The sequence below is a fragment of the Amblyomma americanum genome, chromosome 1, assembly GCF_052857255.1.
Source record: "Amblyomma americanum isolate KBUSLIRL-KWMA chromosome 1, ASM5285725v1, whole genome shotgun sequence".
In the NCBI taxonomy this organism is placed as follows: domain Eukaryota; kingdom Metazoa; phylum Arthropoda; class Arachnida; order Ixodida; family Ixodidae; genus Amblyomma; species Amblyomma americanum.
Window position 1 is genome coordinate 107,043,030 of NC_135497.1, and position 24,605 is coordinate 107,067,634.

At 44.3% G+C, this 24,605-nt stretch overlaps 1 protein-coding gene across 2 annotated transcripts; it reads left to right on the plus strand.

Moving 5' to 3' along the window:
- The first annotated feature begins 1,090 nt into the window (after positions 1-1,090).
- Positions 1,091-23,761, plus strand: tamo (PUB and ZnF_RBZ domain-containing protein tamozhennic). Of its 2 annotated transcripts, none has more exons than XM_077646471.1 (4): positions 1,091-1,410; positions 11,987-12,317; positions 12,398-12,577; positions 18,457-23,761. In XM_077646471.1, the coding sequence occupies exons 2-4, from the start codon at positions 12,006-12,008 to the stop codon at positions 19,507-19,509; spliced, it is 1,545 nt and encodes a 514-aa protein (XP_077502597.1). In that variant the 5' UTR covers positions 1,091-1,410; positions 11,987-12,005; the 3' UTR covers positions 19,510-23,761. The 2 variants fall into 2 exon arrangements, with proteins under 2 accessions (XP_077502597.1, XP_077502596.1); XM_077646470.1 differs by having other exon boundaries at positions 1,095-1,410; positions 11,961-12,317.
- The last annotated feature ends 844 nt before the right edge of the window (positions 23,762-24,605 follow it).

Here is a 24,605-nt window from a genome sequence, read left to right on the forward strand (position 1 = left end):
AACAGGCTCCTTCAAAGGTTAACTAGCACTTGAAGCGGCACTTGGAGTTCCTCTGCTTCTCGGCGCTTGTAAATCGAGGCGCGTCAAAAACAAAACCACGGGGCACGCAAAGCTCATAGACGCGAAGCGCCATAAAATCGAAACTCTCCTGGTCGCCTGTGACGCCGCCAAGCATCGGTTTTCTTTGCTTCCAACATTCAGGTTATCTTTTGTCTACCTTCCTTGTGTGATAAAAGTGCACTATGGGATTTAAAACAAAAACTTACTTCAATATTGAACCACGCAACCTTCCTTTGTCAACCTCAGAGGTTCGCGTTTATGTAGGAAGAAAAATTCCGCCAAGGTGGCGTCTCTTGTCCTATGACGTCGCCGCGCTTGTACTGTACATGTACTTGCGAGATAGGCCTGTAGTGGCGATGCATGTATTTTGGTTCTTGCTATTTTCTACCTTTCAAGAGCTTTGTTTTCAGTAAGAGCGGCGTTTTTGTGATCAGGAGCTGGTATTCTGTTGATACAAGCCAACTTCAATTTCTCCTCAGTGTACCTTTAAAGACGCTACTGCCCTCGGTCACCCCTGATGAAGGAGCTCGGCTTCGAAACGTTGGGTTCAAATTAAAGTTTTTGGTTGGAGATGTGCAGTTTATTAGGTCTTCAAACCCAACCAGACAGGCACATCTGTCAAAATGTTTGGTTTTCAAAGCAAAACATGCATGCCTTGTAACTGCACTCCCCACTTTTGCTGAGACAAAAACCACACTCCCTCAAATTGAAGATCTGGATCCGCCCCTTGGTGTAGCTTGTAATGTAGACTCCTGTGTAACGCTTGAGCGTCTCTGATGTATAGCGCGCAACGCTGAAAAAGCACCTAGGTCAAACTTCTCATGTGTGTCTCGACTGACGTATTTGACTGCAAGTGATGAAAGTCTTGGACACTTGGACGACTCACCTAATGCGAAACTGCGCTCGCGGCTGCTCTCTGTTCCCTGCGCTCTTATGTTGTTTTTGTTTACTACAGTTTCTCTCCACAGCAGCACCGCCGACAGCAGTTCACCACCCGGTCATCCTGCGCAGCCGCAGCAGCGCGAGCGAGGTCCGCCCGGTCCGCCGCGCTGCCTACGGCGCTGCGGTTGTGATCCAACTGGATGGGCCTGCTGTTCCGGGCTGTCCTGTTTGAGGAATTTAGCGCAATTTCAGCTTTAGCAAACGTAATGGAACAGCATCGTGGTAGTTCTATGCTAATTATGTTGCAGCAGGAAACAAGCTGGGCTCTTCCTACAGCTTTTCGTGAATAGGGTGCCTCTTGTGATCCGGAGTTGCACGATCGACAAAAGAGGCGACTGCCCAAACGTGCGTGTCCTTCGCAGTGATTGCGACAGATGGGGCTCTGTGAAACCATTTTGTTTTAACCTAGTAAGTACGACTTGCAAGACGCCTTCTCTACACTTTATACAATGACATTTCCCTGCGACTTTTTTTTTTTTTTTGTGGGGCCTAACTGCGTTTTGCGTTACTATGCGATGCGTTATTCATTCCCGCACGTTTCCATGGCTTTTGGGGTTAAATATAGACTCTACACTTTTGTTTCGATTTTATCCTCTCTGACTGCAGTGAAACAAATAGACTGACTGCGCTATTGAAGCATGAATGCTAGAGTATTGTGCTGTGCGCTGCATGTCGCTGTCTTTCATAAACACCGAAACTTGCGGACAACTCGCGTGCCGCCTGCAGTCACCAGCAAACACGCTCAAGTTTATCTACCCGTTCAACACGGGATACCGCTTCTCAGAGACAGCAGGCCGACCGGATGAAAGCCCAGCCGTCATTCGACGAACGAGCCTTATCTCTAGTGTGTTGGGCAACTGCAGGAACACAGCATCCGCTCGTGTGTTGGCTCAGCTGTGTAGATACGACAGTTAGCGCTGTCGCTGTGCAGTTTATCAGCAAACAGTTACAGTGGTTACAGCGCCTTTCCTTTCTCATAACGTCCTCTTCTACCCTTTCATTCACAAACTGCGCCTGCTATTCTCCAGAATATTTATGGGAAGGAATTACGAATCTACCAGTGCCGTTTAAATCTCTGCTGCTGCATATCGACTGCCACCTTGAAAGGCACATAATGCTACTACAGTCTTCAGAAAGGCTATTGAAACATAACTAAATTGACATACATTCATCAAGAAATTCATAATGTATCCTAAGAGCTAGTCCCTATCTAAAGAAAGCAGGGCTCCTATGTCAAATTATAAAGCAACTGCAGTTTAACTTGTACTTCTGCTACTCATTGCACTTGCAACACATTTCACCCTGCACGAAAATCGGTTCATGAACTAAGACATTGTGTAAATTTTTATGACTGCTGTTTGAATTTAGCCATTTCCAAATTCATCTCAAGTTTGACCATTTTCCAGTTCCTTTGTGTGTACAGAGTCTGTCACACTTGTCTATAGAGCGCTCGGGCGGTGTGCTGCGGAGCAAATGAAGGGATATCTTTTCGCAACTGCTTTGCTAGTGTTAAGGCACTGATGCCTGTGCAGTTCATGTGTCTATTCGACTGCTCTCCAGCGCAAGCGTTATCAGAGAAATTCAAAACCTGGTTTAGAATGTCGCCTTACTTCCCCCAGACGGCACCTCTCGAGCTCTGTAGACGAGTGTGATCGACTCTGTACTTCTAAGATGTGCTTTTTTCATATCTCAAATAATTTTTTGTCAAGGTTGGGTTGTTACAGCTGTAGTGTAGCAGCTAATGAAACAGGACCAGATATCTGAAGCATGATCACACATAGCACAAAGATAACAGCTGGCAGAGAGGAAAAACAGGAGGGCTGTATTAACATTTCCACGCAGCAGTCTTGCAGCGGTCTTTGCACCGTCAAAGTGATAATCAAGTGCTGATATAATTCAGTTTCCTTGGACTATAGTCTTGTTTTGCTGTTCCGGTTTCAGTTGTCTTGTTTGTGTTTCAGTTGTTGCTGATAGTATGTACATTTGCTTGCAGTATATTCAGATAACTGATTTTCAGGCTATGATGGAGCGTAGTCCTGAGTGAAGGAATATTTACTAATCTTTACACTGCTTCTTCAGGGTACCCACAGTTGTACCTGCACAACTTCTGTAGTTTCCCTCCATGGTTTTTTCTAGAATGTAACTTGTAATGTTGACGAATGTCTCAGTGCAGACCACATAAAATTTCCAGAGAAAGATTTGAAATAAATTTTGTGTGGTCACTGCTGTTATGTTACCATCCATAGCTTATCCGACCAGAGTGTTGTGGCCATACATAGACTCCAGCATGTAACTTTACAGATTGCATTTTGTGATACATATGCATGCATTTTGTTTGTCTAGCAAAAATTTCTACTTGTGTATTTGCCATTCTTCGAAAGCGTTCCTTGTAAGACCCACCAAAGAGACTGCCTGCAACCATTTCATGCACTTGCAGAAGTACTTGCTGTTGGGCTAGTTGGTTCATCATAATGTTGAGTGGCACAAAGGAACAAACACAGGAAGACACAGGCACTCTTTCTGTCTCTGTGTCTTCCTTTGTTTGTTTCTTTGCACCATTCAACTTTGTTTTCCATGCACTTATAAGGGTAAAAGGTGTCTCTAGCCTACAGCTGTCATCTTTCAACTGCATGCTCATTACATGGGACGATATTGTTCAGCTTTAGACAACCAGTTTGATGGCTTAGCTTCCAGCTGTTTTTCTGTGTTGAAAAATTGTTTCCTGACCCACATTCTATCCATTATTTTTGTCAAGCTAATTTCGTTAAATTATCAGCATGAAAAGTGTTAAGTGTACCTGCACAACTTCTGTAGTTTCCCTCCATGGCTTTTTCTAAAATGTAATTTGTAATGCTGACGAATGTCTCAGCGCTGACCGCATAAAATTTCCAGAGAAAGAATTCAAATTTTGTGTGGTCACTGCTGTTATGTTATCATCCATACCTTATCCCACGAAAGTCTTGTGTGCTGTCTCTGATAAGCGGTATCCTGTGCTGAACGGGCAGATAAACTTGAGCCTGTTTGCTGGTGAAGTTTCGGTGTTTATGTAAAACTGCAACATGCGGCACACAGCACAATACTCTAGCATTCATGTTTCAAAAAGCAAGTCAATCTATTTGCTCTTCATGAACTAAAACAAACATTGTGTAAATTTTTATGACTACTGTTTTAATTTAGTCATTTCCAGATTCAGCTCAAGTTTGACCATTTTCCAATTCCTTTGTGTGTACGTTTAAGATGTGCTTTGTTCATACCTCAAATAATTTTTGTCAGGGCTGGGTTGTTACAGAAGGTATAGTGTGGTAAAGTACTAACAGCAACTAATGAAACAGGACCAGATATTTGAAGCATTGAAGCATGAACACACATAACAGCTGGTAAGGTAACATCTTTTATTTTTATAGTGTTTGCAATTTTGCCACTTAATATTTGTTTGCTGGGAAAACGGTTTAGGTAAATAGTATAGTGCCCTGTTTCTTTTTAGTCCTTTCAAGCCTGGTGTAAAATGTACCACGAAATTGGCTCTTACTGACTGGACCACTGTGTTCCTACTACACATCAGCTTCCGTGATTTACCGTTATTTTGTACTTGACATTCATTAAGAGTGACTATTACAAATAACACTATTCTGATGCCATGTTTTGCATCAAATTGTTTGCTTAGGATATCACATTTTGTTAGTATCGTTAAGTTTTTTTGTGGCATTGGTTGCCTCATCAGAAAGGAACTATAAATTTTCAGCTGTCTTGAAACAGGCGAAAGCAGCATGGTTTGCGTCAACCATAACTTTTTGCATTGCGTTGATGGATAAGTAAATAGCACTCCTCGAGCTATTTCCCTTATCAAAGAAGTCATCTCTTTTTGAATTTGAAGAAAGTCTCTATATTTTTACCCCGTGTTGTGCCTATGTTGAGGTGATATTATGAAGGCAAATTTGTTGTGCATTCTGGCAAGAGCTTTGCATTTAAATGCTCATAATTAATATCTGTCAGTGGCTTAAAAAGGGAGTTTCGTTCAGAGTTTTAATCTGATGTGCTGTACCATTTTCTGCTGTTGAAGTTTGTATCTGGCAGGCATAGATAGTTCCAAAGTGTTTGTCTCCTGGTAATTTTTTTTGTAATGATTTGGGGCCTGACATTAGAGTTTGGAGCATGAGATTTTACAAAGGAGCAATGCCCTCCAAATGATTTCTCTCAGGGAGGGGGAATATGGCTGAAAATAGATGCTTTTAGGATAGTGGAGACATACTAGTGTTAACTTAAACCGGTTTGCTGGACACCTCCCGCACATGCACTGTGGAAGGGACGCAGCCAGATGGGGCTACTGCGCAGGCGCAGCTGACGACCAGTTTACCGGTATACGTCTATGCTAGTGCATCATCACTATGCTGAAAGCCTCTATTATCAAGGCTGCACTTGGCCGTTGTGTAATCTTCCATGTCGAACCACCTCCACTAGCCGCTGTGGGTTGCATTGGCAGGCAGCGCTTTGGCACTGCAATACATGGAAGGTGTTGCTTCTGAAGACCACGTGTCAGAACAGAATGTGCAGACACAGACACAGGTGCCACCCTGCGAGGTCTTAGAATATATGAGAATAAGAATGGCAAACCTGTGGACTAGAGGGGTAGACAGCATCTCTGTTGGTGTCTTTCGCCTACCATGCTTTAGAATACCCTTTTTTCTTATGGCACGTATGCTCACTGTATTGACCCAGTCTAAAGCATGACATAATTTTACATTTCCACAATAGCTGAGAAAACTGAACTGATGATACACTCAGCGTTTACCTAATCACGAGGCGGCCACACACTGGCATAAGGTGTGTCATATTCAGTGCTGAAAACTTATGTTTTGTGGTGGCATTGACAGTTTGTCAGCACTAGGGCCATGGTTTTCTTGCTAATTAAAATATTTGAGGACTGGGAACAACAAGTTTTCATGGCCTACTTTTGATGATAACAGCGTGCAGGACCTTAGGAATGACAGACAGAACTTAAGAAGTGCCCTGGTGTGCTTTAAACAGTTCATTACTACGTTTATTCTTTGTGTGTGTACAGTTTCAGTTTTATTTTACGCAGTCTGCAACACATTAAGATGACAGACAGCTCTGCCACAAGTCGTGTGTTCCCACAGAAAAGCGACGCATTCGCTGCTCCATCAGCTACTGTGGACATATGCGACCTGTAGCAAATCTGTGATTCGCAGCAGATGGTATAGCGTGGAATGCTTCAGTGTTCTGTGAGCACATATGACTTGTGGTGGAGCTGTCTGCTGTCTTCCTCTCACAGCCTGTGGAAAATTAAACTGAAGCTGTAGGCAAAAAATTGTGCTGTAATAAATTATTTAATGTACACTGGGGTATATCTTCCCCTATTTTGTCGTTCCTAAGGTCATGTGCATCATTATCAGGAAAAAAAAGAAACAGAACCTAAAAATTTCACATCCCTACTCATTTAAATACTCAGTATGTATTAGGAGCTATGCTAATAGCATTACCATATCTTTCTGTACATGTCTCTGATCTCCCCGGAGAACACTCGGACCGAAAGAATGGACTAGGCGACAGGTGTACCCACACAGACGCACATTTAATACATCCTACGTGACACACACTAGCACAAAAAAACGACTAACAAACTAGCACAAAACACAAAGACTATAGGAACACTGCTACCAGCGTCTACTACTAGCGTTCTACTGTTAGCGGTCGGCGTTCGTGCTCACGGTTGGTTCGGTGCGGCTGCGGCGTTGTATGGGTCCAGTAGCTGGCATCGAGATGGCGTTCGACGTGTTACGGCTGGCGTCGCTGGCGGCGTCGCTGGCTGCGTCGTACAAGCTCCCGGTCCAAGCACCCGTGGAGGTGATGCCATTGTTGTTGGCGTTGGGGGCACCACCCGGGTGGGTGGAAACAGCGCTGGAGACACCCCTGGCCGTAGCAGGTGGTAGCGTCCTCAGTTAACTTCCCGTAGCGGGCTCAGAGACGGCAGGAAGTCCACAATGCGAAGCCGTAGAACTCAAGCTCACCGGAGCAGTAGCCGGCATCGCTCTCTTCCAGCGGAAGCATCCCTGACCCGCCGGAGCCTCCGCTTCTCTGTTCTCCCCCCACCCGTGCCTCGCTCTCGCTCGCGCTTTTATAGCCATGGCGTAAGTCCACGTAATCCTTGTCGTCGTCTTCTCCTTCTTCTCTTCTCCACCAATCATCTCTCTCCACCTCACCGAAGGCTTTTTCTTCATCCTCTTTAGTCTTCGGTTAATCTACGTCATCCTTACCGCCAACCTCTTCGTCTTCTTCACCCCTCTTTCCTTCATAATTTTATTTTAGACTCCCTATTATATGTGACAAGGGCCCCCTCTCTCAAGAGTTTTTCTATGAAAAACTGCTCACGTCATCCTCATCTTCAAGCCATCCAGCCAACCGACTATCTTCTGTGGTGATTCTGGACCCAGCACACAACACTCCGCAGATGTCCAGCACACACCAAAAGCACACAACTAACACAGCACACCAAACTGCATTTTTGGAACATTAACACACCACTGCCGTTGTCCGTACGGTGTCCTTAATGCACATGTTAATGTCCACAACACACTCCCTTGTATAATCACATAACAACAGCAACAACAACAAGATGCATCCCAGAAATACCTAGAACTGTTTAGCTTGCTCTATCAGTATACAGGTCTAATTTGTAACATATGACCGCCGTTTTGCCTGGCCTATCCGAAAACATCTCCCCCTTGATTTGGAGTAGAGCTGTGATCATCTGTCTTTATTTACATTGGGCTTCACTAGTACCTCATCCCCTCCTGCATTTTCCTTCCGACTGCACGTGGGCACCTCGGCAACATCACTTGTCTCCTCGGCCATTACCGAACATGCTACCTTGGGGCCATACCGTACGAGACCTCTTCCTTCGTATTTTTTCAACATATTTACGTGGAAAACCTTCTTAGTGTTGTTAATCAATAATTCATAATCCACGTCATTTTTCTTCCACGTCACAAGGTACGGGCCCTTCCACTGCATCAGTAACTTATTATGATCCATGGGTAGCAGGATGAGAACCCTGTCGCCCGGATTCAGATTTCTGTGGGAGGCTTTCTTGTCATAGTATCTCTTATAGCGTTCACGCGCCCTTTCCAGGCCTTGATGTGCCAGCCTGCATGTTTCCTACAACTTGTCCCGCAACTCAAGAACGTATGTGTATGTTGTCTTGAGATCTGATGCAATCTCCTTATTAGCCCACAGCTCCTTGAGCATTGTAGGTGGACCTCTAACGGTTCCTCTATACAACATCTCGAAGGGCGAGAAACCAAGACTCGTTTGCGGTACTTCACGGTAAGCAAACAAAAGAGCTGGGAGATATCTATCCCAATCAGTAGGCCTCTCCTGGCACATTTTCTTGATCATATTGTTGAGGGTGCCGTTAAACCGCTCTACAAGCCCATTACACATGGGATGATGAGGCTTTGTCAGTAACTGCCTTACTGACAAAAGGTGGTTAACCTCCTTCATTAGTTCTGATGTGAAGTTCGAGCCCCGGTCACTCAAAACTTCCCTCGGGAACCCATAACACGAGAACATCTCCACAAGACCCTCCGCCACTTGGATACTGTCAATAGCCTTCAATAGAATAGTGTCAGGATGACGAGTGGCCACGTCAACCAGGGTAAGCACATATCTATTGCCTCTGGCGGAAACTGGAGAGATAGGCCCCACAATGTCAATAGCCACTCTTTGAAACAGTAGGTCGATGGCCGGCATCTTGCCCAAAAGTACGGGACCAACTCTTCCCTTCAGAACTGTGCACTAGCACACATCACATGAGTGAACAAAGCGTTTAACGTCACTCTGGAGACCTGGCCAGAAGAACTCTGTGATCCTGGACACCGTTTTTTGAACACCCTGGTGTCCGGCCATAATGGCGTCATGTCCTAAGTGTAACACGGTCTTTCTCAAAACTTTTGGTAACACCAGCTGTTGGGGCCCGTCTTCCCGAGCTAAATATGCATTCCCTGTACAGAAGACCGTTTACCAATTGATATTCGAATGACGTACGACTCCTCTTTCTCTTCACATTTTCCCCGACTCTTTCGAAGCACGCCTTCAAGCTCGGGTCTTCTCTTTGCCTAATTGCAATTTTGCCCAGTGTTACGCTCAGGCACATCGTAACGGGAGTAGAGAGCGGACGCTGCACTGCTCGGGCTGTCGCTTGAGCCCTTGTCTCCACGGCCGACGAGAAACTGACTGCCCCATCACCCGTCTGAGCTGTCGAGGGCCTTTCCTCTTTTGGGTGTTCTTCAACGTCGATCATCCTCCACTCGGGATCAGGGTCCTCGACACTTCTTGCACCCGTAATGTTTCCCAAGATGAGATCGTAAATGGATTGCTCTACGCATTTTGCCACTGCCTGCCCAGTATACTATGGCGTGGACACTAGAGTCCTGGCTTCGGGAAGGTACCTTACTGTGCTATCTACAAGAGTGACGTCCGACGCTTCCCCTGTAAGATCCTCGTTCTTCACCAGGCTTCTCTGAACCAAAACTGAGTTGGCTCCGCTGTCTCTGAGAACCAATATAGGACAGTCCTCTATTTGCCCAACCACCACCGGCATTGCTGCTTTCGACTTGGGTGTTCCACTCACCGCCTCATTTCCCAGCGGCGTTTGCTCTCCTTTTAGCTGTGGAACTTCAGGAGGTGTGACAAGTTCTTCCCGAGAGTCGACAACGCATGCAGCTCGGTCTTGCATTCTGTATCGGCACTCATCCAGAGTATGACCCCCCCTCTTACAACCTTGACACACAACCTGTGTCTTTTGGGCAATGCTACTAGTCCAACAGTCAACTGCACGATGTCCCACCTTGCCGCAGAGAAAACACCTTAGTGGCGCCTTAGATGCACCACCATATGCTCTTGGTTTTGTCACATCTGTCTCTGGGACCTTTTGCGTTTCCTCCCTTGCCTTACTCATATTTCTCAGCCCTTGAGCCTCGAGAAATTGGTCTGCAGTGTCGGCAAACTCTTGTAGTGAACACAACTTTCTTTCTTTTACGAATAGCGCTAGCTTTGAGCTGCAACACGCTAAAAATTGCTCTGTGACCAGCTTGTCACGCACCCCTTCAAAACTCTTTTCTGTGTTTGACATATCAAGCCACCTATCAAAATAGTTGGTCAGCCTCCAGGAAAACTGCTTAGCGGTTTCAGAATCCTCAGGTTTCAAGGTGTGAAATCTCTCACGAAAACCCTCTGCCGTAAGCCTAAATCTTTGGAGGAGTGCCTTTTTGACTTTCTCGTAGTCCATGGAATCGGCAGCAGGCATCCTTCCAAACACATTCAGCGCCTCTCCGACTAAACACATGCTCAATGCCGTGGCCCATTGAGTGCGCTCCCAGCCTTGCCTCAAAGCTATCCGCTCGAATTGTTGCAGATATGCGTCCAGATCATATCTTTTGTCATTGAAAGGAGCCATCAGCTTTCTTGGGCAAACTCTAGCCAGTCTAGGAGATTCTGTACCTGCTAAGGAACGCTGATCATTGTTCGTGATCTCCTAATATCCTCCCGCGACATGTGCCTATTTCCACAAAATAAACTCCTTTTCCCATTCTATCCTTCTTTTTTTCTGTTCGTCTGCCTCGTGAGCTCTTCTCTCTGCCTCGCAAGCTCTTTTCTCTTCTCGCTCTCCTGCTTCGTGAGCTCTTTTCTTTTCTCGCTCTTGTGCCTCGCGAGCTCTTTTCGCTTTGCGCTCTTCTGCTTCGCGAGTGTCTATACGTGCTTGCGCCCTTTCCTCTCTCTGCCTGTCTGCCTCCTCGTCATAGAGACGCATCGCCTCTACCTTGCTTAACCCTAGCTTGAGCACCAGTTCTAACGTTTTTGCCAAATCCATACTTTCTGCCGTCGAGAGATCAGAAAGATCTGAGACAAAGCAAAAAGACAAAGGGAAATGGATCCTGGCAGGCTCACCACTTAACTTTGTCACGGATCTCCCCAGAGAACACTCAGACCGAAAGAATGGACTAGGCGACAGGTGTACCCACACAGATGCACATTTAATACACCCTACGTGACACACACACACTAGCACACAAAACCGACTAACAAACTAACACAAACACTATAAACACACACGACCCAGGAACACTGCTACCAGCGTCTACTACTAGCGTTCTACTGTTAGCGTTCGGTGCGGCTGCGGTGTTGTATGGGTCCAGTAGCCAACGTCAAGATGGCGCTCGACGTGTTGCGGCTGGCGTCGCTGGCGGCGTCGCTGGCTGCGTTGCTGGCTGCGTCGCACAAGCTCCCGGTCCAAGCACCCGTGGAGGTGATGCCGTTGTTGGCGTTGGGAGCACCACCCGGATGGGTGGCAACAGCACTGGAGACACCCCTGGCCGCAGCAGGTGGTAACATCCTCGGTTAACTCCCCAGAACGGGCTCAGGAATGGCAGGAAGTCCACGATGCGAAGCTGTAGAACTCGAGCTCACCGGAGCAGTAGCCGGCGTCGCTCTCTTCCAGCCGAAGCGTCCCTGACCCGCCGGAGCCTCTGCTTCTCTGTTCTTCCCCCCCCCCGTGCCTCACTCTCCCTCGCGCTTTTATAGCCTTGGCGTAAGTCTACATAATCCTTGTCATCCTCTTCTCCTTCTTCTCTTCTCCACCAGTCATCTCTCTCCACCTCACCGAATCCCTCTTCTTCATCCTCTTTAGTCTTCGGTTAATCCATGTCATCCTTACCGCCAACCTCTTCGTCTTCTTCACACCTCTTTCCTTCATAATTTTATTTTAGACTCCCTATTATATGTGAGAATACACTACCAACAAACAAAGCACAATGGCTCATTTTATAGTGCAGGGCTGCTTAAAGAAAAGTAATATTGTACTAAAGAAGATAAACGTCTCAACAAAACAAACATGAACAGTGCTGGTAAGGGAACGTGTGCTTGTTTTCTAATTTTACTTACAGATTGCGGCATATTCCTTCTTCCTTAGGCCCTTGGAAAAGTTGAAGATGTGGCGCTCAGCTCCAGATATGGTGCGCAGTGTATTGTCCAAGTACCAGCGGGAATGCTTGCTTCAAGAGGAGGGTTCCCGCCAGGCAGAAAAGCGCCAAAGCCTAGAAGAGGCAGCCTGGCGGCTGGTCTGTAAGCTTCCGCATGCAAACAAGTTTGTCTGCAAACCAGTTGAAGCTGTTCTGCGTCGTGCATTGGAGGATGGGGCATCTTTTGAACCCCTTCAAGCTGCAACAGCATTTGCTGCCCTTGAAGAGTATGCCACCAACCTGCTGCTCCAGCCATGGCGAACCGAGCTGTTCGAAATCAAGGTAGATGGATTTAACCACTCAACAGAAGTGCCTTGGTGCCTTCATTGGTACTGGGCTCAATAAACGCCTTTATTTTGCAGCTTTATAGTGGCTACTACAAGCACACAGTGGAACGACACCTCAAAAATGCAGAAACAGTGCTTCAGCTGATGGGCTACGAGAAAAGAGAAAACAGTGTAATGCATCTGGGTCATGCCGTGGACACTGCCACATTGGGTGATGTGGCATTGGATTGCCTTATTGCAGCAGCTGAATGTAGGGTGAGCAGGTCATCTTATCCTACTTTTTTAATCCTCAGGAACGTATACATGAAATGTCCTTTCAGTAAGCTGTATTGCAATATTTAGGGCATGAGATATATAGCAGCTCATTTGTCTTATGTTCTGTCATAAAGATGGCACCGTAATGTTACACCTAGTACAGGTTTTGTCCATTGTCATTTCTGCCTTTTTTTGCAGCTTTTTTATTTTGTTGATAGTAAAGAACTATTGTTTCAAGAATTCCATGATTCTAAATGAGTTGGTTCATTTCAACTATATTTCAAATGAACTTCTCTAAAATATAGAGAAAGTCCATTGTGTACTTCCCCTCTCCCATGTTCTGGCAATTTGATTTTTTGTTAGTGTATCAAACAGCATCATGTCAGACCTCAAATACGGGTGCTGTTCAGGTTGTAATTCTTCATATTTTCATATTTATGTACTGTTGGAAGCAAAAATGGTCTATATTATGCAAGTTGTGACTAAACTGCATTGCAACACTAGATTTTCTACATTTTCAAAAAGCTTGAGCTCAGCTAATTGAAACAAGGAAACTGACATGCCTGCAGATAGAAACGGTTCACCCCTTCAGCTTTCTCGACGCTAGGCATGGCTGTGGCATGACGATGCAATGCAAATGAGTTTAAGTTTGCACGCGGCAGTACCTCTAAAACCATTTACAGTGTATGAAACTCATGCAAAGCATCACTAGATGTTTTCTACTCATTTCTTTCGTCTTCTTTCACATTGTCTCCTTTTTCTCATCCAGCCTTATGCCAAGATGGCATGCACGTCTTTCCTGTAGCGCCACTTCTCATCTGCTCTTCAATGTTTTCATATGGTCTCTGTGCTCACTGTTATCATTCTCAAACTTTCTGTCACATCTTACACTTAAGGTATCAATAAGATGAAATCTTTGAGCATCAGATGAAAAATATAGAGGGAGAGTGGTTGTCCATGTACTATCAGCATCAAATGAAACGCGAAAAAAGGAAATGAAATGCAGACTACAAAACTGGAAGATATTGCACTAGGGAGGCAGAATACTGGAGTGGTTGAAGGCATTAAGAGTGCTCTTTGGAAGTGTTAATAGGCTGCCCCTGTATTCGCTCTCCAGTAGCTAATATTTTTATCATTCGTGCTCAGTTCTGTTGTTTTGTTCATGTTTTATTTGATGTCAATGGTACAAGCCCAATTTGACAGGTAGGCTGGGTTTCCCTGTTTGTTTTTTGAGCATTGTTTAGCAGGATCAGAATGCCTAGTAAGTAAGCACATTTGTATTCAAACGTATTCAGTGACTGCTGCACTTGTACCGTTCTATAATATTTTAATATACTCATCGTTATAGTCCCAGTTCTGGGCACAAATTCAGCAAAGCATACTGTCGGGCTAGTTGGTCCCTTACTGTTCATAGAAGAGAAGACAACGACACTAAACGAGGACACGCAAAAAGAAAGAACAGAGACAACAGGACATGTGCTCACAATTCAGTTCTGAATGCCTGACTTATTCATCTCTTTTCTTTATGTCCTTGCCTAGTGCCGTGCTACTTTCTCTTGTGAACAGGTTGGGGGCAATGTTTCGAAGAACAGAGCTCTCCGTGTTTTTAAACAGTGTGATGTCAAGCGCATGGCCTGGTAGGCAAAAATACCCAATTAGACATCTCCACATGTTTTTCAGCACCTCCCATATTTATTGATAGGTAAACTGATGCCTTTAAGCTAATGCTGCTGCCTCTCCTCAATATGATTAGAGTACTGCTATGCCACACCTTGAGCAGCCAGATGTTTTGGCTAACATTTCAGTTCACGTGCACTGACGACGTTATTTGGAAAGGTCTGTTATTCTTACATGTTCCGGAAGATGCTAATCGTAGCCTCCAAGCGAAAAAAGTTGCCTACAAATATCTTTTTTTGTTGATTATGAATGACAACTCTTCACTGGTTGCTTTTTGGTTTTCAACTCAGAATGATGAGGCTGTGTTTGATCAACTGTCTTTGTCAGGGGCAAAACAATACTGTAGCTTCAAAATACTCATGGCTTGTTATTCATAGGTAAATCTATGTTTCACGTAACATTCAGGTAACTTTTGGTAACTTGTACTAATTGCACTTGTACTAATTGCTGGGAGTTTTGTTTTGTGGTGCGCTGATCCACTAACATTACCTTATTAATGTGCTACACCACTGATGGTGGGCTATTGTAGGACGTCTTAGCAGTGGTGAGTCATGTCACTCATCCCTCAAGGGCCATATTAGTATTCCATCACTTTGAGATTAAATGCTTATTTTGTGACCCCAGTATCATATAATCTTCTGTCAGCTTTACAACTTACACTGCACACTGATGCTTGTCAATCTCTATAGTCCGGATTAAAATATCTAATTGGAGGTCAAGCAGACCAGTTTAAGTGGTTTTATTCAATTTTCAATCACAATGGCTTCAGTTAAGTTCGCCCCAGTCAAAATGAATTCCTGTAGAATGGTTTGAATTAGAGTTACAGAATGCAGCTCCTCAGTTCTGTTGCAATTACATAATATGGAATGGGGCTGCATAATAATTCTAATCCTTTCCACTCCTCAATTCCTTGGACAAGCAAGTGTGAGCCAGTTCTTATTTCGATATTCTCAGCACTTGCTCAGAGGAGAGCCAAAGCCACGAGGCCTGTGCACACACGACTTTTGCACAGCAGTGTATAGTGCCAGTGTTGAGTGCCAATGGAATGAATAAATTGCCATGACTAGCCAACTAGCTTGTGCATGTTTACGTGGAAAACTCGTTTAAAAGTTATAAGCAGAGCAGTGTGTGAATTTTCTTTTTTTTTTCTGTATAATTTTTGTTGCAGCACTGGGATACAGACAACGCAGTTCTCCTGTTATGTTCATAAAAATCATTTGAGAGTGAGCAAAATAAGCACAGCATTCACTAATATCCATTAGTGCATGGATATAAACGTGCAATCAGTTCAGCGTGTGGGAACCGCGCTGGACTTGAACGAACAAGACACACTGTAAGGACGACAGACGAAGCGTTGTTTTGGCTCTGGCCAGAGTGATAATTATTTAGCCAATGAATCCACAGCACTGTTGCAACATTGAGTGTGCTTGGAGCAGTGCTGTAAAAAGAGTCCAGCAAGATTGCCAGCTTGAACTCTTTAGTTCAGAGAGCTGCTGCGCTTAGAAGTTTCAATGAGCGTGCTGTGTACAAATGGATGTCGGCACATGCAAGAGGCGGCAAGGGGTTGTTGCTTGCCAGTAGGGGGGTTTGCTTGTAAACTGCATAAAAACATAAGTGCAAGTTGAGCATCTCCTGATGGTTCATCTTTTATCAATCAGGCCTAAGTGCTTTTTTGTGTTTATGGCAATTCTTTTAATGATGTCTTGTTCATGATGTTCAGCAGTTCACATGGCAGTGTGCCCTACACTGCCTCCATAGTTTGTAACATTGTTAAATCTTCTTGGACCACAATGCTGGAAATTCGAAAGAAATGTTGATTGGCACTTGTTAAAGCAAAACATAGAGGACGTGGCTACTGTACAATAGGCAGTGAAAGCAAACGTCATGCACAATCAGATTCATTGGTTTTGAATGGCACTGTACTTACAAGATAGAACATAGTGATTGCTTATGATTTGAGAGAGGATTTGGGCTCTACAGGCAAGAAGCCTCTGTGTTCTGCTAACCATCCCGGCAAGAATAATAGAGTTGTTTCATGTTTTGTATCTGTGTAAAATATCAGCCTTATTATTTATTAAGTTTATTGTGTCTTTATACTTTCAGCAAATGTAGCATATGTGTACTTTAGTAATAGTTCAGCATCCCTTTAAAAGCTGATGTTCATATTGCTAAAAATTACCTTCCTTTGAGTTTAAATCTGTGCTGCTTGTTTTTGCTGTGCTGCAGCCAGTGCAGCAAAGTGGCTTGAATGAGTCTGTGAATTAAAGAGAATAATTATCTTTTATATTATGAGTGCAGAGGTTTGTTTATCGTCGAGCATCACTAGCAAAAATGACTAGGAAGGTTTGACCACTTTTACCTAACCTTTTTGTCAAAACAAGTTATCTTGTATGTGCACAGTCCTGTGCAGTGTTGCAAGTTGCATCTGTTCAAAATTTATGCTATGGTGATGCATACAGTCAGCTCAGGAGGGCAGTTCACGTTTCCTTTGTTGGCATTTTTAGTTCCTTCGCTGTGAAACTTGTAATATGGACCCCTACTGTCAACTGACACCGTGCCAACTATTGTATGGATAAATGCTGAAAACAAGCACAATATTTTCTGGAGCAGCAGGATTCAGGCGGAATGCAGAATTAGTGTCAAGAAGAAAGAAAATGCATTAGACTGATCAGTAGTTGTTACGCAGAAAACTCATGTGACTGCCTGTGAACTTATGTTGGATTGCCCAGAAAAAGGAAGTGGGGCCTACAATGAGTTGAATCTTTTTTGTTTCGATTCTGCATTTTCACGTGACACCACATGATTTAGGATTCAAGCTGCCTTAACATGAGCTATGTATTGAAATGTTAGCGGCTGCACGTTGAGAGGTGAAGCTATTTTATTCCTCTTCCACCAGTTTCATTTTGGGCAAAATACACCCAAGTCTGCATAACTATTCCAGGCTCTCAGAAAATTGGAATGACTTCATAGTCATTCAATAATTCTAACTTTAGAATGATAACTGTACAGTTCTGAACTTCTGGTTTGAGCTGGTTTTAATCTGCATGTGTACCACTTGCAAAAAAATTTTTTTCTGGTTCATATAATCTTTTATGCAACGCATCTTTCACTTACTCAATTGAGCACAAAAACTTCACGCTTTACACTCACCTTGACAAGTGTACTTATCGTGTACTTTACTCACCACTTGTTAATCGGGAAATGGGACTGCTATTTGGTGGCATTGCTTAATATGAAATAAGTGTTGTTTTGGTAACTGTAACTTTCAGAAAGTTAATGTTAAATGTTATCCAGGACGTCAGGCTGCTGAGATCTCGTATTGAGGAGTATGTGTTTCTTTATGTTCTCTTTATGGACGGCTGAAAATATTAAATTAGAGATCAGATGGTTCCAGGTGAAGCATTTTGTTTCACTGTTCCCAATTAGAATGTTTCTGCTTTAGCTGGTACTGGTCAGAAGGATTCCAGGTGGAATGGTGTCAGCCAAACTGGTTTAAGTCTGAATCAGTCCTAGCAGGACTGAAACAATTGAAGTAGAATAAATGTCAGCTGAAAGTTGTGCATCCAGCACTAATTTGTTCCATCTAGAGCTGCATAGCCCAGTCAAAAGCGGCCAATTGAAACTTCCAAAAGCATAATTGGAATCAATTTGAATCTTAACTGGCTCCAACTGGTCTTCATTTGGTTCTAATTGTGTTCTTGGGAGCTCTAGTCATTAATTTTTTACTGGCAGGCTCTTTCCTTGCTGTCAGCTTTGAATCTACTTAATGCAGCTTGACCTCATTTGGTGTCCACCTTGAATGATGCAGTGTCACCAGGCTCCTTGTGGTACCCACTTGAAATGCAAAATGCTTTTGTGAGCTTCAGTTAGTTTCAGGTGGGAACATTTAACTCCTTGTTTGTCTTCAGGTGGAAATGCTGTTCCCAGTATTAAAGAACAATTGGGTTTAGTTTCCAGTGTGTTCTCAACTGATATCAGCTGCTTTTCAGTTCCCCGACAAATGGGAATAACTGCAGCCCAGTGGGCATTAGACAGGGACTGATTAGTTTAAAACTGGAACCAAATGGATTTTCTGTCAAAGCTGTTTGCCCAGGTCATTTGAAAAGAATAGATAGTATTGTTGGCTTTGCCAGGATAGTGTAGTATTGGCTCAAGACTCCATGATGTGTCATGAAAATTTTCAACCTATGGTCTGATCACAGGTGCTGGCTGCAATTATGGATGGCATCAAGGATCGCGGCTTGTCATTGAGCTGGAAAGAGGTCTTCAGGTTTCGCCGAGATTTCAGCTGTGACCCTGAGGATGCTGTTCGGGCCCTGGTGCAGAAGCATAAATACAAGAGCTCCAAGCAACCAGCCCCTACATATAGTGCAAACGAACCCTACCTTTCGTGGCGAGATTTGCCTGGTAGCGATTACCAAATGGCTACGAATGGTACTTGGCCATCCCCCCATTGGCAGTCGCAGCTTGGGGCAACGTCTGTTGATGCCTCTGAAGCTAAACGACACCCAGCAACAAGTTACAGAGCTTCAAGTGCAATGCATGGTACCAGACACACTGAGGAGCTGGTAATGGGCAGTACAGATGTCTTGGGCCGTACTGTAGGTGATGGTGACCCTTACGCAGATGCTTATGGGATTTCTGCCAGCTCTTGGGGTGGCTACTGTACTGCCAGTGGTTATGATTTGCCAGGGGCTACATCGAGAGCGAGTGATCGGTCGTTTTTACGCTGTGATCTATCTGGTGACCGATGCTATTCCGTGCCTGCTGATAGCATGCCTGGTTTCCTGCCACACCACTCTGGAGATTGTAGCAGTGGTAGGGATGCAATTAGCCATCTATCCCAAGAAGTGAGATCACTCTCCCTGGGATCGAAGCTGAGTGGGCTGGAAATGAATGGCATGCCTCATGAATCATCCCTGGCCATAGCCAATGCTGCACTGCCTTCACACTCCGACAGTGCTGGGGACTGCCTTGATGCAGCTGCAGTAGTAGAGGCATCCCAGCGCTACTTAGAGGCTGAGGAATCATCAAGTGACAAGCAGATTTGGTCCTGTGGGGCGTGCACATACCTTAATGCACCAGAGCGGGATGTGTGCGAGATGTGCAGCAAGAGCAGGCACTTGGGCCCCGAGATGACTCCACTACTCTCTGGAGGCAAGCAGTGCCCTCTGTGCACACTTGTTAATGATCGCCAGGCATTGTCCTGCAGCGCGTGTAGTCAATCACTGAAAGACTCGCCCACGTACATTTGATATACTGCCTCTAGCTGGGCAATTATACTAGATCTTAAGAAATGGGTACTGGGCATTGGCATAGGCAATAGCGTGTTTTCGCTGACTTACTGCTGTCTTTTCCATCACATCCATCCTTCAGAGGTTCATTGTGGAGAGTTTTCTGTGTGACTGTAAACATATGCCCATGTCTGGCAGTTAGGAAAACTAGTATGATGAAAGTCTGTGCTGTTCTTTTTTTTTTTTTTGCACTTTTAGAAGCTTAGTTTTGTATGACTTGGAAAATCCAAGCCTTCTGTTCGTAGGTAGCCAATGTGATTGATCAGGAATGCCACCATCAATTTGTTCTCTTAGGCGTGGCAGTGTGCATGGTCTTGAGTGAAATGGTCACAAACAGGACAGTTTGCAGGTGCTCACCTCATGTCCCTCTGGAGTGTTCTTCACGTAATTTATTTCGCTGTGGCCTTCAGTTATTTCTTGCTTATGTTTATCGTCGAAACTGCTTTTATGGTTATGTGCATTCAACAGGGTGCCATCTCTTTTATCATTTTATTAGTCTTTGCCCCTGGAAGGGAACTGATGTTAATTTAGGGCATGTACAGTGTATTTGTATAGTCTTTTGCTGCCTGTAGAAGCAGCTGTAAAGCCCTCACTGCATCTTACTACTTTTGTGAGTTTTTACGAGCTTTTCTGGGACATGCAGAGGTCACAATTCCTCTGTGCTCAGGCAGATTGCTTTTTAACTATTGTTAACTCAAGATTGTTAACCAGTTAAACTGATCAGTTGGAAGAAAATTTACAAGGTTGAAGTGTTTGTTCTCGTGCTAGTATTGTTCGACATGGCAGCTGATGGAACCTTGCTAAGCAAGCATACTGTTTAGTGGTGTCAAGGGACCTAAGAGTGAATGTACATTTGTTCTTGAGCAAAAGTTTGGTATTTTGTCAACATGTGCTTTTATAACTGCTGCTAGTTACTGTCGCAGAAAAGTTTTTGCTGGAGAAGTGTTATTGTTTTGAACTATGCAGGCAGCCTCGCTTGACATTGAAAATTGTCACTTGCTGATTTTGTTCCTTTGATTGCTTGGCAAAAGAAATACACTGCCTCAAAGATACCGGCCAGTTATTTCATTCATTCATGGCTCTTTTCTGGTGTAATTTCTGCACCAGTTGCATTAGTGCAGAAGCTTTGATATAGGAAAGTTTGTCACTTGCATACTCTAACGAATCAAGCATAAATAAAATTTATTAGCTTTATGTAATGTCTGCTTTCAATTTTCAGTGGGGCATTGTACAATGTAAATATGGAAGATATATCTGTAGCATCATTCTCAAGCCAGCTTCTTAACCATCTCATGGTGAATGTTGGAACTGTGGTGTTTCAGATATTCTGTGCACCTGATGCTGAAAACAACAGCTTCATAATAAAGCCTCACATATATACCAGATGTGCAAACTTTGCAGAAGAACTTCATTTAATCATAACATGAAGTTCTTAATGATTTGCATGAAGACGGATCACAGGTCTAAGAAAATCACATGCATAAAACTTTTCCCAGAACCGTGCAAGATGATTCTTCATATTAAAGCAGTAGCAAAATTGGATAGTGGAGAGTAGAGCACTGCACGGGCCCAAGCTTGAAGTTACGAACCCGGGCCAGGCTCCGGCCCCTACACAGCTTTTGATAAATTATTGCCGGGTGAAGTACATATGTGGCGTTCTCAAAGCAATACAGGTGAAGCAAGGCCATGGTGCTGGCTGAGTAAAAACCACTCAATGCTTATTTACTTATTTTCGGTGTCTGCTATAATTGCATTTTCTTCACATGAGAAAATGAAAAGCAATACGTAGTTGTTTTTTTTACTGTTGCTCGGAACGTCTCGGAAATGAAAGAATCCCAGCACTGAAATCTTTCTAGTGTTTATTATAAACAATTAGTACTACTTTTTGTTGATGCGGAATGAGAGACTGCTCATTTGTAGACAGAGTTTAATCAGCGTCACTGAGTGCTACGTCCAGTTAACTTCGGACTGGCATGCCTAGCCGTATTGAACGATACAAGAGAAGTTAGAAAAAAACATTGCAAAATCCAGCAGCAGGCTGCAGTACAGTTGCGTTCTTAGTGGAGTGTTGCCTGGCACATGGCTCAGTTGCACAAGCGCACTCACCTAATAAAATGCACAGCACCGCTGGATTGCGCTGTTTCAGCTATTAGTGAGCAGGCGCTGTTTTATATACCAGAAGGCGCTACGCATCTGCTCAGTTTTATGTTAGCGCTCAAGACTGGTCACTTGAATTCTCATAAGAACCACTAGAGAAGGACCTTCATTCGATTACTCAATGGGTGGCAGTATGTTCCTAGATAGTATTTGATTGTCTGCCTAAAGCACATCTCTACGCTACGAGAAATGCCATTGGAGAAGAACATATTGGTTTAGGGCACTTTGAATCTTCAGACACAATCTACGCAATAAACAGGCGCATTTGCTTTTCATCTCGGAGCTATCCCTTCCTTGCAATAAAGGCTTTATTCACTTCATTCCATAGAAGTGTGGCCACTGCAGCCATGAATTAAACTCACGAAATCGTGCTCATTAAAAAATAGATGTAATTGTTATGGCTTCGAGGGCATTTTTATATTTAGACATTGTGGGGTGTAAAAATTACATTAAAAATCCAGAGGTAATCCAGCATTTATTGTGCATGTATGCAACCCTTTTCATTTGGCTCTCGGAACTTCGGGGCTATTCACAGACAATTCACTGTCCAAAAGGCCAAGCACACAATCAGCCTTATCTTGCCTTCCTTTTGTGTTTACCAAACCAATTTTTTTAAATGTTATTGCAATATGAGTGTCTTTGCTGGCCACTTCTTGTGTAGCAGGAGACTGCTTAAGCAGAGCAATTTACCACTTGAACTACTGTGAGAACGGGCCCGGGCTGGACCGGGCCAGGCCTCGTGTCAAGCTTGGCGGGCCGTGCTCGGGCTCAGCAGAGTGACAATGTAGCGGGCTCAGGCCAAGTCCGGGCTAGAAGCCGCAGGCCTGAGCTCGGGCCTCAGAATGCAGCCTGTGCAGTGCTCTAGTAGAGAGTGTCCATTTGAATGTGCAGTTTTTGGGACTAGGCAATTGATCCAAGAATTTTCACTGGTGTCTTTTAGAGAGCAGTCTCAGCTCAAGGACTGTGCATCAAGTTAAGCAAGAGTTCTCTGCTCTGGTTTCTGAAAGGTGGCACAGTGGTGGCACAAGGTTCCATGTTATGAATGTACCTCGGTTTCACATTGGTTTCTTAGAAATAGGGTGGCCAATTAATGCGTGCACTTTAATGCCATCTTGGCCGTAGCTTCTGGCTTCCTCTGGACAATAACATCCAATACACATTTTTGAAAGTAGCAAAGATATAAATATGGAGTTATGGTACCGCACAGTGTGCTGAAGATCACAAAAAAAAGGTCAGTGAATGCTAACACAGGTTTTCTTTTATTGTGTTGTCAAGCCTCATAATATGACAGCAAAAAGGCATCAGTGCAAAGGTATTTGCTTGTGTCCAGAAAGTCAAGTGTATCAGTGCTACCTGCACTGGCTCACGCTGGCCACTAACAGAGGCTGCATAGAAATTTTCACCTGGGTCTTATTTCTCTATGACTTGTGCATACCACATGCTGACCACAAGATTTTGATCAGGTCTCATATTATCGGAATATTAATCTTTGCATGCAGATGTGTCTGCTGTGCATCTCTCTGTCACTGACTTGGCACATGGAGTGCCTTCTGCACTACTTCAAATGCATTGCTACCTCCCCCCACCGATTATGCTCATTGTAGTACATGATTTTTGCACTTAAGAGATGGTCCTTCTCTCCAAGTACAAGTATACGAACAGATCTTGCATTACATTTCAGTGAAGTGGAGCACAAAAGACTAGCATGCAATACAATGTCGTGAGTAACCTGCATGGTGTTTTTTCTGAAATTTTATATTAGTATTACTATTATTATTACCCACTGCAGTAGCTCAGAGGCTTTACCATTCGATCGCCAAGGCCGCGTGTTTTGAGGAAGGCAAAGTGAAAAAACGTCCCATGTGCTTACAGTGAACTAGAATACTATTCTAGTTCACTATACATGTGCTGGATGGTTTCGATGCATGGTGAAGTAATATTCCAGGAGGTCAAAATAATCCAGAGACTCTGCATCTCTCGTAGCACGCTCGCAGCGACTAAGGCCCCACAAATCAAGCAAAATTAACATACAATTGGTTATTTTATCTGCGAGGAAAAAGCCTTAAAAAAAAAAACTCCGTTTGGCAATTGCATACACATGCAGTTATCTTGGCAAAAATGGCATTTCATTCACTTGGCAGCAGTGTCATGCTTGCTGTCAGATTGCCGTCACTGTGTAGTGTTCCCTCTGTTGAAAGCAAATATCCCACGGCGACATTTTGAGCCGACATTTCGAGGTTCTCTGCGTTCGTAGCGACTTTTGTTATGCGTCAGACTATCATGGAAGAAAACAGATGTGCTGCACTTCATGTGCCGCAATGGTGCATTCCACTGTGTTTCTTGCCGAGTATGAAAGTCTGGTGCACTCGAGTGTGTGTGTGTGTGTGTGTGTGTGGGGGGGGGGGGGGGGGGGGGGGGGTCTTTTTAGCTCTAAAGTAGTCCATCGCGTGATAATTTGCAAATGCTTGCGTACGCCTCAATGTTAAGTGTACATGAAGGTGTACTGGATATTGAGCGCCGTCAACGCTTAGCACGCAAAACGTATACTTGCGCAAAAAAAGCGCGCGCAGTGCGCATACATGTGCGCTGTACTGGCTGTACTGCGCGTCTCATCTGTTAATGTTTTCGCCCAGACCAAAGTATCAGTTGCAAATTAATAAATTACTGCAGCGCAAAAAGAGGATTGCAGTGTATGTAGCAAGCGTAATAAGTGCAATGGCCCTTTCCTTTGATCCTTTGGTTGCCTTGGTCGCCTTGGTTAACTGGCCATCGAATTCGTAAGCACGCCTCGACTCGAGCTCCTACTCCAAGCGGACCTCGAGACCAACCATAACCAACCTCCACTACTGGAGTGGAGTGGGTAAGGTGTCTGTGGGGGCCGTGGAGTGGGTGATCTTTGT